At 35.8% G+C, this 12,975-nt stretch overlaps 2 protein-coding genes and 1 non-coding gene across 7 annotated transcripts in view; 2 read left to right on the top strand and 1 right to left on the bottom strand.

Moving 5' to 3' along the window:
- LOC127788771 (uncharacterized) overlaps positions 1-6,698 on the top strand; it is a 37,622-nt gene extending 30,924 nt beyond the window's left edge. The window contains exons 3-6 of one of the 5 annotated variants that reach the window (XM_052317379.1): positions 5,726-5,770; positions 5,862-5,951; positions 6,118-6,219; positions 6,354-6,698. In XM_052317379.1, the coding sequence (XP_052173339.1) occupies positions 5,726-5,770; positions 5,862-5,951; positions 6,118-6,219; positions 6,354-6,557 (441 nt within the window). In that variant the 3' untranslated portion in view covers positions 6,558-6,698. Of the gene's footprint in view, positions 1-1,606; positions 3,077-5,725; positions 5,771-5,861; positions 5,952-6,117; positions 6,220-6,353 lie in introns of those variants that run through there. The other 4 variants (XM_052317377.1, XM_052317376.1, XM_052317378.1 and 1 more) reach the window with 4 other exon arrangements.
- Positions 6,699-6,870: 172 nt separating this feature from the next.
- On the bottom strand, positions 6,871-6,944 carry TRNAI-AAU (transfer RNA isoleucine (anticodon AAU)). Its single transcript has one exon. It is a non-coding gene; the product is annotated as a tRNA-Ile (tRNA).
- Positions 6,945-10,754: 3,810 nt separating this feature from the next.
- Positions 10,755-12,127, top strand: LOC127788989 (uncharacterized). Its single transcript, XM_052317710.1, has 3 exons — positions 10,755-11,207; positions 11,576-11,644; positions 11,784-12,127. Exons 1-3 carry the CDS (start codon positions 10,776-10,778, stop codon positions 11,865-11,867), a joined length of 585 nt encoding a protein of 194 aa, XP_052173670.1. The 5' UTR covers positions 10,755-10,775; the 3' UTR covers positions 11,868-12,127.
- The last annotated feature ends 848 nt before the right edge of the window (positions 12,128-12,975 follow it).

The following is a 12,975-nucleotide window of genomic DNA, read 5'->3' as shown; positions in this document are numbered from 1 at the left end:
CGGTCGTTTCTCAGATCACGTGGCCACATCTCTCGCGCTACCCAGATCCGCTGTTGCCCAGATTGCATGGCCTAGATCGAGCCCAGATCCGCGGCGCCTAGTCTTCTCCTCGCGGCCTCTTCTTCTTCCGGCCAGCTCTCGTGGTGGTTTCTCTGATCACCAGTCGTCGTTGCCTCGCCGGTCCAGATCCAGCCATCCTCTTCTTGGCCGACCCCAGATCTAGCTACTATTCCAGATTTGTTCTGCCTTCTCCTCAAACGTACAACCCGACCTGCTCCGGATCTGTTGTGTTTTCTGCACAATGTCTTCATCTCTAGCACACTCTTCATCCACAAGTCGCTCCACCATGTCCACACCTATAACCATTACCCATTTTTCGGGCACACCAGTTATTACCACGGAGAAGTTGAGTGGACAAAATTATTCCTCTTGGTCATCTGCAATTGAGATTTGGTTTCTTGGACATGGTCTTAGGGATCATTTATCAAAGACTATTTCAACTATTCCTAAGGGAGATCAACCTCTTTGGCGGAAGGTGGATGCCCAGTTACTGAGTTTATTATGGCAGACTATTGAGCCGACTTTGATGCCGATATTTCGACCTCTTCGGGAGTGTAGTGCCTTATGGACTCGGGCTCATGAGCTGTATACGAGTGACATCACTTGTATTTATGATGTGATTGGTGCTTTGTTCAATCTACGACATGCTGATTTGGATATGACCACGTATTTGGGTAAATTTCAAGCTTCTATTACTGATTTTAATGAGTTGATGCCATTTGATACAGATATCAAGAAACAACTACAATAGCGTGATCACATGTTTATTGTCCTCTATCTTCATGGAATTCGCCCGGAGCTCGAATTCGTTAAGACACAGATTCTCGGCAGTGCTTTTCTCCCACCTTTGATAGAGGTATTTGCCAGGCTACTTAGAGCCTCTTTTGTTACTGCTGATCGTGGCGTGTCTGTACCTGGAGATCACTCCGCCCTTGTTACGACCCCGACTGATCGTGATCGTCGTGGTGGTGGTCGTCCTCGGCCCCAGTGCTCCTATTGTAATCGTCTTGGTCACACTAGAGAGACTTGTTATCGCCTACATGGTTGTCCATCTCAGGCAGCCAGTACTGCTAACATGGTTGTTGGTACTTCAGAGGGTCATACATCTTTCACACCCAATGATTCCTCACCAGTGACTATCTCCAAGGGGGAGCATGCTCAGTTCCTTCAGTTCCAGGCAACACAACAGGCTACTTCACCTATCACGTCCCTTGCTGACACCGGTAACCCTACTGCTTGTTTTACTAAGTCCTCCTCATCCTCTCTTGGCCCATGGATCTTCGACTCTAGTGCTACTAATCACGTGTCTGGTAATCGTTCTCTCTTATCTCATATTCAACCTCTGCAGTCTCTACCTCCTATTACATTGGCTGATGGCTCTCAAGCTTTAGTCACGGGTATTTGCACAGCATCACCTCTCCCTACTTTACCATTGTCATCTGTTTTCCACTTATCCCAATGTTCCTTTAATTTGCTCTATGTCAGTCAACTCACTCGTAATCTTAATTGCTCTATAACTTTTTTGTCTGATTCTGTTCTTGTACAGGATCAGAGGACCGGACGGACGATTGGCACGGGGCTTGAGTCTCATGGCCTCTACTATCTATCTTCCCCTACTTCCTCAGTGGTGTGCACGACGACTACTTCCCCACTACAGGTCCATTGTCGACTGGGGCACCCATCTCTTCCCAATCTCAAGAAGATGGTTCCCAGTCATTCTCGTATTTCTTCCTTAGAATGTGAGTCTTGTCAACTTAGGAAACATAGTCGTAGTTCTTTCCCAAGTACAGTCAATAAACGTGTTAGTTCTCCTTTTTTAGTAGTCCATTAAGATGTATGGGGTCCTAGTCGTGTCAATTCAAAAGACGGTTTTCGGTATTTTGTAACATTTATTGATGCTTTCTCTCGCACTACATGGCTATATTTAATGAAAACGCGTTCAGAATTATTTTCAGTATTCACTACATTTTGTGCTGAAATTAGAACTCAATTTAATTTGCCTATCCGTGTTCTTCATAGTGATAATGCTCTTGAATATTTGTCTCTCCCATTTAAATCTTATATGGCATCTAATGGGATTCTTCACCAAACTTTGTGTCCTAGAACCCCACAACAAAATGGGGTGGCTGAATGCAAGAATCGTCATTTAATTGAGACAGCTCGCACGCTTCTTCTTCATATGCATGTTCCAATTCAATTTTGGGGTGATGCTGTCTTAACTGCATGTTACTTAATTAACCGCATGCCATCTTCTGTCCTTAATGACCAGATTCCTCATTCTGTTCTTTTTCCTTGAGTTGACTTACATTCTCTCCCCCCTCGTGTCTTTGGGAGTACTTGCTTTGTTCACTATCTTGCCCCAGGTCATGATAAGCTCTCTGCTCATTCCATCAAATGTGTCTTTATAGGTTATTCTTGCCTTCAGAAGGGGTATCATTGCTACTCTCCTCAATTCACTCGATATTTTTTTTCAGCAGATGTTGCCTTCTTTGAGTCATCTCCTTATTTTCCCTCTTCGTCTGAGGTCTCCGAGTCCGTGTCTGTTGGCTTACCTTTGCCTGTTCCTTTTCTTGACCTTTCATTATCTCCATCTCCATCGCCCGTTACCTCTCGCCTTGATCGCCCCGATCTCCAGGTCTATCAATGGCATCCACAACTTGTGACCCAACCAGCATTGCCTGTCATCACTAGTCCAAGGGAGCCTTCTCCTGACTCATCCTCTATGCCGGTTAGTTCTTCCTCCTTTGGTTCGTCGCCTTCGGCTTCTAATCTTGACTTACCTATTGCTCTTTGTAAAGGTACTCGTCATCGTACCACTTTCCATCCCATTTAACACTTTGTTAGTTATGATTCTTTGTCCCCTGGATATTCTGTTTTCATTTCGTCTTTATCTTCTGTTTCTCTACCTAAATCTATTCCCGAAGCTCTTTCCCATCCAAGGTGGTGGGCTGCTATGGTTGAAGAAATGTTTGCTTTACATTCCACCGGGACTTGGACTTGGTATCTCTTTCTAAGGGTAAGTCTACTGTTGGTTGTCGCTGGGTTTACATTATTAAAGTTGGCCCTGATGGCCAGATTGATCGTCTTAAGGCTCGGCTTGTTGCCAAAGGCTACACTTAGGTTTTTGGTCTTGATTATGGCGATACATTTTCTCTTGTTGCTAAGATCTCCTCTGTTCGCCTTTTCTTATCTCTTGCTGCTATGTTTCATTGGCCTCTTCATCAATTAGACATAAAAAATGCCTTCCTTCATGGCGATTTACAGGAAGAGGTGTATATGGAGCAACCTCCTGGATTTGTTGCTCAGGGGGAGTCTGGGCTAGTGTGTTGTCCTCGAAAATCTCTATACGGTTTAAAACAGTCTCATCGAGGTTGGTTTGGTCGATTCAGTTCAGCTGTTCTTAAGTTTGGGTTAACTCGGAGTGAAGCTGATCATTTTGTGTTTTATCATTCTCAGTCTGGTCTCCACATTCTTCTAGTGGTATATGTTGATGATATAGTACTCACAGGGGATGATGATGTTGGTATCACTGAATTGAAGGCACATATTCACCAACAGTTTTAGACTAAGGATCTAGGTCCTTTGAAATATTTTTTGGGCATTGAGGTACCTCGGTCAAAGCAAGGCATCTATATTTCTCAAAGGAAATATGCCTTAGATGTGCTAGAGGAGACATGATTTCTTGGATGTAAGCCCACATATACCCTTATGGATCCAAATATCAAGCTGTTACCGAGACAGGGGGAGCCTCTCTCTGATCCTAGGCGCTATCGTCAACTAGTTGGAAAACTTAATTATCTCAGAGTCACTCGTCCTGATATTTCATTTGCTGTGAGTGTGGTAAGTTAGTTTTTGGATTCACCTTGTGATAGCCACTGGGATGCAGTGATTCGTATTCTTCGATATATTAAGGCTACCCCTGGTCGGGTGTATTGTATCAAAATCATGGGCACAGCCAGATTGTGGGATATATGGATGCTGATTGGGCATGATCACCTAGTGACAGGCGATCCACATCTGGATACTATGTATTTGTGGGTGGAAACTTAATCTCTTGGAAAAGTAAGAAGCAAATTATTGCCGCCAGATCCAGTGCAGAAGCTGAATATAGGGCAATGGCCGTAACAACATGTGAGCTAGTGTGGTTGAAACAATTAATTGAGAAGTTAGGAGTTACACAGGTTAAGTCTATGCAATTGGTTTGTGACAACTAAGCTGCAATGCATATTGCTTCTAATCCTGTGTTTCACGAGAGAACCAAGCATATTGAAATTGATTGCCATTTTGTTAGAGAAAATGTGCTCTCTGGAGATATAGTTACAACATATGTGGGTTCTAACAATCAATTGGCCGATTTACTCACCAAATCGCTTAGAGATTCTCGTGTGAATTATATTTGTACCAAGTTGGGCATGCTCAATATATATGCTCCAGCTTGAGGGAAAGTGTTAAATAAGATAAGTAAGGGATATTAGTGTAATTAACTTTAAATACTTGTATTTATACTCTTGTATTGTTCACTTAGTGGAATACACAGATTATTTTATTCTCATAACATAACATTAGTAAACATAAAAGTTTGGATAATGTTGAGAGAAAATGATAATATAAAAGATAAATTTAACCCTTTATCTAACAACTTCAACTTTTAGATAAGATGGTGGTTAACAACTAGTTTAACATGGCATTAAAAGCAAGATAAGATCTTGAGTTCAGACCTTATCATTGATTTAATATTTAAATAGTTGCACATATTTGGAGTAGTTATTTTATGAAGTTTGGCCACACATGAGGGGTGTGTTGAGAGTAAAAATGATAGTATAAAAGATAAAGTTAAGCATTTGTCTAACAGCTCAAGCGATGAGATAATGGGTTAGCAATTTAACAGATAATATTGTGGTGCTTGAATATCAAGTTATTAATAGAAATGATTAGTTCAAATATCTCATCAATTGTTCAAAAAGGATGAGAGATTATCGAAAATGTCACTCGCTGAATTGAGATAAGATGTTTAAAGCAAAAAGCACATCCTAAATTTTTAGTTAAAAAGAATCTGTACTTTTGCTGCCAAGTCTCACCCTCAATGATAATTGTTTTAGCTAAAAAAAAAGAAATTGAAATAGGAGTAAAGGAATACCTCTCCAGATAATTACAAGCATTGGGTTGAGAATTCCATTAATACCACATTGAGTAGAGTTGTTATCAATGAAAATGGCATTGTAATTCCTTATAACAAGTGCCTAAGTTGGATATCGAGGAACGTATATTAACTTGTGGGAATATTAACTTGTGGGATCATGCCTCAATGTGATAGCCTGAGGAAGATTCATTGTCCTCCATAAAACCATTGTACGCATGGATAGCCATGCAAACTATTTCTTTTAGGAGTTTGTTACATATAACTCAACATCTTATTGGAATAATAGCCTTGGAATGAATGCTCTCTTCATATTGTTTATTGCCGCAGTTTCTAGTAAAATTTTCTATTTATCCCAACTCTTATTCTCTAAGATGAATTTATGCCTTCACGGGAATAGGAAAAAATGCATGCCCATGGAATGCTCAAATGCCCCTTTTCAGTTTGATGACTTGTCCTCCATTTGCTGTTCTCAGTCTTTTATATGAATTTTTGTTTTGGGATGTTCAATAAATGTTCTTTTGTTAGGTAGGATACAATGTGGTAACACCAGGTCAACAAAGTATTGGCAAGGTAAGCCTGTGCTTACAGAGTTACGAAAACTGAATTCCACTTGTTTTCCTTTTAAGAGTTGCCTGATCACACCCACATCTTATGTCTTCAGGTGCGGGGATACACTTTCAATATAAACTCTGGAGCTGTAGAATCACTTGAGTTTGACTCTTTCGGGATATCCATCATCCCATCAAGTCTGGTAGGTAGATGTGCCGGCCTTTTCACTCATTTACAAATGTAAATATTTGATCGCAGACAGTTAAAATGATTTTCATAGAATCTTCGTGAGAGGACTGAGCTTCTTCATTGAGTTGCAAGTTCTGCATATCGAAGGAAGTTTGATGAAATAAATGCTATGTTTCCAGGTGAGCACCTATAAATTGCTTGTGGAGGATGTGATGGAGGTTGTATCCGACACGGTTGTAGTGCATGAAGCCGCAGCCTTGCGCATACAGAGACTAACCAAGGTAAAATTTTCCATTAGTCGCATCTGCTTCTTTTTGGGTTTCCTCCAAAGGAGCCATGGAGGTTTAAGCGCATTTTGTTTTTGACCAAAGAAGAGTAGGTGTATCTTCTAAACCGATGATGGCATGATTCTTAGCAGGGTTTCTGGGATTCTCAAAATTCAGGGAAATCCATTGATGAGTTCCGATACTATTCCGACTTGGAAAGACAGCCTGCTCGATACGATCAAGATCGAGCTCGAGCTCGGGACAGACCGGGAAGCTTTACTAGTCGCAAGTCGCGTCGTCGGGAAGCGAGAAGAAATGTGGATGATTGGGAGCTTCCAATGGATTATTTGTGATGCACTAGGGGTTTTGGGCTTCATCATCGTAATTTGTATAGAACAACTTATATGTACATTTTCTTCTTCCAAACCCAAATACATGAACAAATTTGTTGGCATAGCCAAAAAGAATGCTTCAACAGATAGAAAGTTCCATCATCTTTAAACGTTCGATGTACATTTTCTTCTTCCAAACCCAAATACATGAACAAATTTGTTGGCATAGCCAAAAAGAATGCTTCAACAGATAGAAAGTTCCATCATCTTTAAACGTTCGATGGCTGTTGTGATTGAAATTTGATGATAGCCAAAACAAAAGGTTATATTGGAGTGGCCCATGCAGGTCTCGAACCTGCGACCTTCGCGTTATTAGCACGACGCTCTAACCAGCTGAGCTAATAGGCCACGATGTGAGACTATTGAGTTTAAATAATTTCTTCTGCAGTTAAATTATACATTTTGCACTTAATCCCCATTTTAATATATAATTTCGACTTAACATTTAATAGTGAAAATTATAATATTGATTTTATTATATGGATATTACATAAATATTCATATAATTAATAGCATATATAATATTTTAAAATACTAAACAATTTTTAAGAGCATTTAAAACACATCAAATTACATTAAATCAAAGTTATATTAAATTAGATTAAGATTGTTTACATTATTAAAGCTATTAAATTATATTATCTATATAAGTGTTCTTTCATTTTTTTTTATTAAATTAATTAAATTTATATTCTATTATAAAATTTAACGTAAATTACACTTAATGCTATTGAGGATTGTAAAAGGTCAAAAACATTCTTGACATTTGAAAAATGATAAATATCTTTTTTTTTATCTTTGAAACTTTAATTACACTTTCCCCTTTTCCATTACTTCAAAGATACAAATTTTAATATAACTAAAATATTTTATATTTTCTCACACCTTCAATCTTTTTTTTTTTTATGGCAAATTAGCCAAAATCTAGTTATCTGTTGATCAAATAAAAAGAGACCGACAAATTGTCAAATTTTGACCAATTTTTTGAAATAAAAAGAGGATAAAAAGAAAGAGAGAATGAGAATCAAAATGTATTTTTAATGTATTAACAATTTTAACAACAATAAAAGTAAAAATGTAGCTAGAGATATAAAATCATAAGTGATTTGTCATTTCTAAAATATTAGGAGTGTTTCTATGTTTTTATTGAATTTTAAGAATGTTGAGTGTAATTTACCTATTATAAAACTCAACCTAAGAAATTTAAAACATATTCCTTTTGAGTGAACTAAATAAAACATAAATTAATATTTATTTCAATTTTTTCTATTAAGTTATATTAAAATTATTTAAATTAGTTCCCTTACATGTTTTTCCAATATTTTAAACGAAATATTTATTAAATCATATTAAAGTTATTAAATTTTTGTTGAAAATTTTGTGTTTTGATTTATTGGAAAAACAGTTTTTAGAAAATATATTTTTAATAAATTTAGTTTATTAATGATTTGCAAAACATTTCAAAATATTTTGAAGTACTCTTAAGTTTGATAATTTTATACTCAAGTATATCTTTAAAATAGTCAAGTAAAGTTTTGAAAACAAATTGAACATTACTCGATTGAAAATATTTTCAAAAGCTTTACTTGATTGCTCAAAATTTTTACTCAATTTGCTTTCACAAGTTTTATAATCGACTATCAAAATTCTATACTCGAGTGCATTATAAAACTTTATGTTATTTTGAATTTAATAGAGTAAAAAGTTCATTTTAATCGAGTATCAATCTTTTGTATTTGAGTGAATCCTTTATGGTAATTGAGTAATTTTGTGTCGAAGTTTCTAAAATATCTTTTTAATCGAGTAAAGCCTTATTGATAATCGGCTAATGTAATTTTATACTTAAATAAATAATCTTTTTAATTGAGTAAAGATAGGTTTGATGCTGGCTAAATTTCTGGTCTTAAGGTTATAAGTGTTTATACTTGAGCAAATGTTTGTATTAGTCGAGTAATCTTAACCTTGTAATTAAGTGATTAATGCAAGTTTATGTGGCTTCTATATTAGTCGAGTAAGGACTTGGTCATACTCGAGTAACCCCTTCATATAATCAATTACATCATATACCTAATTGAGTAAGAATCTATATTAGTCAAGTGAGCCTATATGATAGTCGAGTATCGACTATAAGATTTTAAAAAATATAGTCGTTGGACGCATTAAATGCTATCGGTTTCATCTTTTCAGTTATTAAATGCATTTAAGACAACACGTATGTACTTTTGTGAATTTAAATCTATTGTTTAATGCTCATAGAGACAAAAAAGTGGGAGTTGTGAGACAATTGAAACATTTCAAATGTTATCTGTCATGTCAGCTAATATTTAATGCATGAAATATATAAATAGAAGATGAAACCACTTAAAGAAAGTTAGAAGAACTGAACACAAACTCAAGAACTGCTTTCGAAAGTTTTCAACGATCATTTTCAAAATCTTCTTGCTTCCCATGAGCTCATTTTAAAAATCTAATCTTTTAGTGAGATATTTATCAAGATAGTATTTTACATTCAAATCTTGTAACTCTTTTTTAAGAGAAAAGTTTCAGTGTTTACTATTTCATTTCATATTTTTTTTTTGGAGAAATTTTTTTACAATACTTGTAATAGGTTGTGTTTGATCTATTGGTTTTGGCTAAACCAAGTGTAAAAAATTAACTGTATAGATTACGCCTTATCCTTGAAAAGCAGTGACTATGGTTGATCCTAGTTATAAAAAGCTAACTATAAAAGTTGTGTAGCTAAGCCTATAAAAAGGTACAAAGGTATAAGGAAATACACTTTACAAAATCCTTAGTTTTAAACCAAAGTAGTGGGCTAAACATTATAGTTGAATCACTTTAAATCAAGTCTATTGCATTCTTTCTTTTACTACATTCTTATTTCAAATACATTTATCTATTTAAGTTCAATTTTTAAAAAAAGGTAAAAAAAACTTAATTCACCTATCTCGTAAGCCAACAATTGTATCGATTATATTAAAATAATTTATATGAGTGTTCTTTCATTATTAAAAGAATTTATAGGGTTTAAACAAATGTAAATGAATTTGTAAAGTTTTATAAATTGAAAATTATATAAAATACTTTAAATGAACTTTAAAAATTTATGCATTGTCTCAATAGATTTAACACTATTCAAATGAGTTTAAATTCACATTAGCTCACATTACTAGTTCCAATTCTACACCAAAGTATTGACGGTGATTCTCAAATATTGCAAAGCAGAATATGATCCGATGAGATAGAATGTAACAAAAACAAAAACAAAAAAAGGATTATTTACTCTTAACAATCAAAACGGGTCTCGAATCAAAATTCAATCAAGTAGAGTATTAAGTTACCCTAGGCACGAGTATCGGGGACCGCAAAAGGGCTATCATCCCAAATAGAATATTAAGTTCAATTATTTTATTTGTAGTAAACAAATAGTTAGTTTCTCAAAATCTAAGTTAAAAACCAAAGTAAAAAGTTAAAGTTATGGATAATTATTTTTTTTACTAAGATTTATGATTATTACTAATATTACAGAAGCCTTTAAATTCAAAATAAATTATTGTGTTAAAATAAATACAAAGTAATTTGTAAGGTTTTAACCCAATGTTATTTGCTAGTTTTATAATATTACATATATATATGTATGTCTACACTAATACTATAAGCTGTTATATTACCCATGACAGGGGACCTATCAACGGCCACAAAAGTGAGGAAGAAAACGCAGCGTGATGTTGAAATGAAATTTAAATGAAATGATGATTAGATTTGAAAACATTGGCTCTCCATAAATTATTGAATTTGGGAGAAAGGAAGGAGTGCAATTTTGTGCACCCTGGGGTGACTTTACCCCAGGGGCAAAGCAGTCATTTCTCTCTTTCTCAGAAATGGGGTCCACCCCCCGAACTTTACCCGGAGAGAAAGGGTGAGAAATGGGGTCCACCGCTGAAATGACTGTTTTGCCCCTGGGGTAAAGTCACCCCAGGGTGCACAAAATTGCACTCGAAAAGAACATTATCTTGTTTATTGATTATCTCAGCAGAATCTAGGGTTTGGGAATTATTGTTTATTGTTTTCTTTTTTAAACATTTTTTGGATATAAAATGTAGCCGTTAGTCGCTTCCTTCTTTCAAATTCAAACCCCCCCCCCCCCCCCCCCCCCCGTCTCTCTCTCTCTCTCTGAGAATGCTAGCAGCTAAATCTCCAATCGCCGGGGATCAGATCCAACAGCCGAAAAGTGCCCGGAAGCCTCTGCAACCGAGGAATTCTCAGGCGAACCTTCCGATCGACGACCGGCTCAAGCTGAAATCCAAGGCGCAATGGATCGACATCTCGGTGATGAACGATTCGAACAAGGAGAATTGCCACCAGCTCCAGCCGGCTCCGGCGACGGTCTCGTCGTTCGACGCGTCCCTCGCGGAGGAGCTCAGCGCGATCCGCCAGAAGAACGAGCGACTGAGACTGGAGAAAGAGAAGACGGAGAAGATCCTAGGGGATAGGGACTTGGTGCTGGAGATGAATCTCAAGGAGCTCATCACGAGAGGCGAATTTCAGAAGCAGCTCGAAATCGAGGTCGATAGGTTGTTTCGATTGAAAGAACTGAAGTCGTTTTGCATGGTAAGAAACTAAATATAATGTCAAACTCTGTTCTGTGACTCGGAAAATGCACGTAAACAGCACAGATCAAATTGTTCAGAGCGGAGTTAATTCAATCCTCATTCTTTCTACTTGTATTTTTCTGAAACATTTTCTCAGCAACCAAACGACTTTACAAAGTTTTCAAATAAAAATTCATCTCCAGTATATTTAAATTAAAGTCTGCATTTAATGCGTCAAGTTCAACTTTCTGTTAATTTTTCTTTTAACAGAAATTGATCGCCAGTTCATTTACATCGAACTACTTTGTTTTACACATCTATAGTTCACCATCGAGTTAATTCATATTGGAATTTTCTTTTTCTTTTTTTTTTTCCTAAAACATTTAGAAAATATCACCACATCGATCGTTGAGAGAGAAGGAACAGGGCAGGAAGATAAAGGAAGGCCAATCACAGGCAAGTACCTAGAATTGAATCAAAATTCGAAGTTCTTATATTGAACTTTTCTGTGCTACAGTTCCACATTCGGCTTCTTGAGATTGAAACTAAAAAGAAATTCTTGTTCTTGTTCTTCTTTTTTCACATCTTCTTTCAGGAAATGGATGCTGAAGAGTCGATCGAATCTACAAGTGAGATTACATCACCAAGTAACACTTCCCAAATTGATACAAAGAAATGAATTTTACATTCATAGAGGGGGTGAATCTTCTCAAATTAATAGTCAACTATGCTTTGTTGACTTGCTTTTGGATCTGTCATTTGTGTTGAAATCAAGAGGTGGGAAAAAGTACTTACTATAGCACATTGAATTTCTGTTCATAGTACTGAAAATGTTCGCCCAATTCATGATTGATGATTCATCTGTTGAAATGTAATTTCAGTTTTCCATTGAAGCTCTATAAAATATTTCTGACCGTGCCATTGGTCTCTTTGAGTGTTCGTTTGGTTTTTTCTTTTGTAGGATTGTAGCTTAATATGCACAGTGGAAGAAGTTATATTATTCAATAAAAAGTCTTTTTTCCTAAAAATATAAAATATTTTTTTCCTAAAAATATACAAGTTCGATTCAATATGGAAATATCAAATTTAGTGTGTGAAGCCGTGTTAAAATTTCTTATTCATAAAATACCCTCCAATATTTTATTTGAAAAACAAGAATCAATTATGTTAATGAATTTAAAATTTATGATCTCTTTAAATTACAATAAATTTGTGAATAATTTTACCATCATACCAACACTTATTTTGTTTAGTTTTGCCTAAAAAAGATAAAAAAAAATGAAACTACAACTATTAAACAACATCTAACAAACTTTCATTTGGATTTTCTATTTTTTTATTTGCACTCGCATAGAACGCCTTGCCCTGCGCCACTATTCTCTAATATAAAAATCCCTAATCCTAGTACTGATATATATATATATATAACAATGCTATGTTGCCCATTGACGGGCAACATAGCATTTGCCCGCCAGTGAGGGGGGCGCATATATATATATTATAGTTGTACAATATCTTATTTTTATAAATAATTGATTTGCACAGGAATTCTACATAACCATGAACATTGGATTACTCTTACAAATTCATAAATAATTATTAACTAATAAGGTAAATTCATCATCATTGGGTTAGTGTACCTTCGCTCCCAGGTGTTAGAAGACAAGGAAGCAAAACTCAAAGGAGACTTTGAAAAAGATAAAGTAGAGAGAGAACCTTTGGATTTTGATTCAACTTTTGAATGAATACAAATGAAGAACTTAGCTCATTATATAGAGTTTGATGTA

This window comes from Diospyros lotus, chromosome 13, assembly GCF_014633365.1.
Source record: "Diospyros lotus cultivar Yz01 chromosome 13, ASM1463336v1, whole genome shotgun sequence".
NCBI classification, from domain to species: domain Eukaryota; kingdom Viridiplantae; phylum Streptophyta; class Magnoliopsida; order Ericales; family Ebenaceae; genus Diospyros; species Diospyros lotus.
Note: the sequence above shows the minus strand (reverse complement) of the source record. Positions and strands in the feature narration are given on the sequence as shown.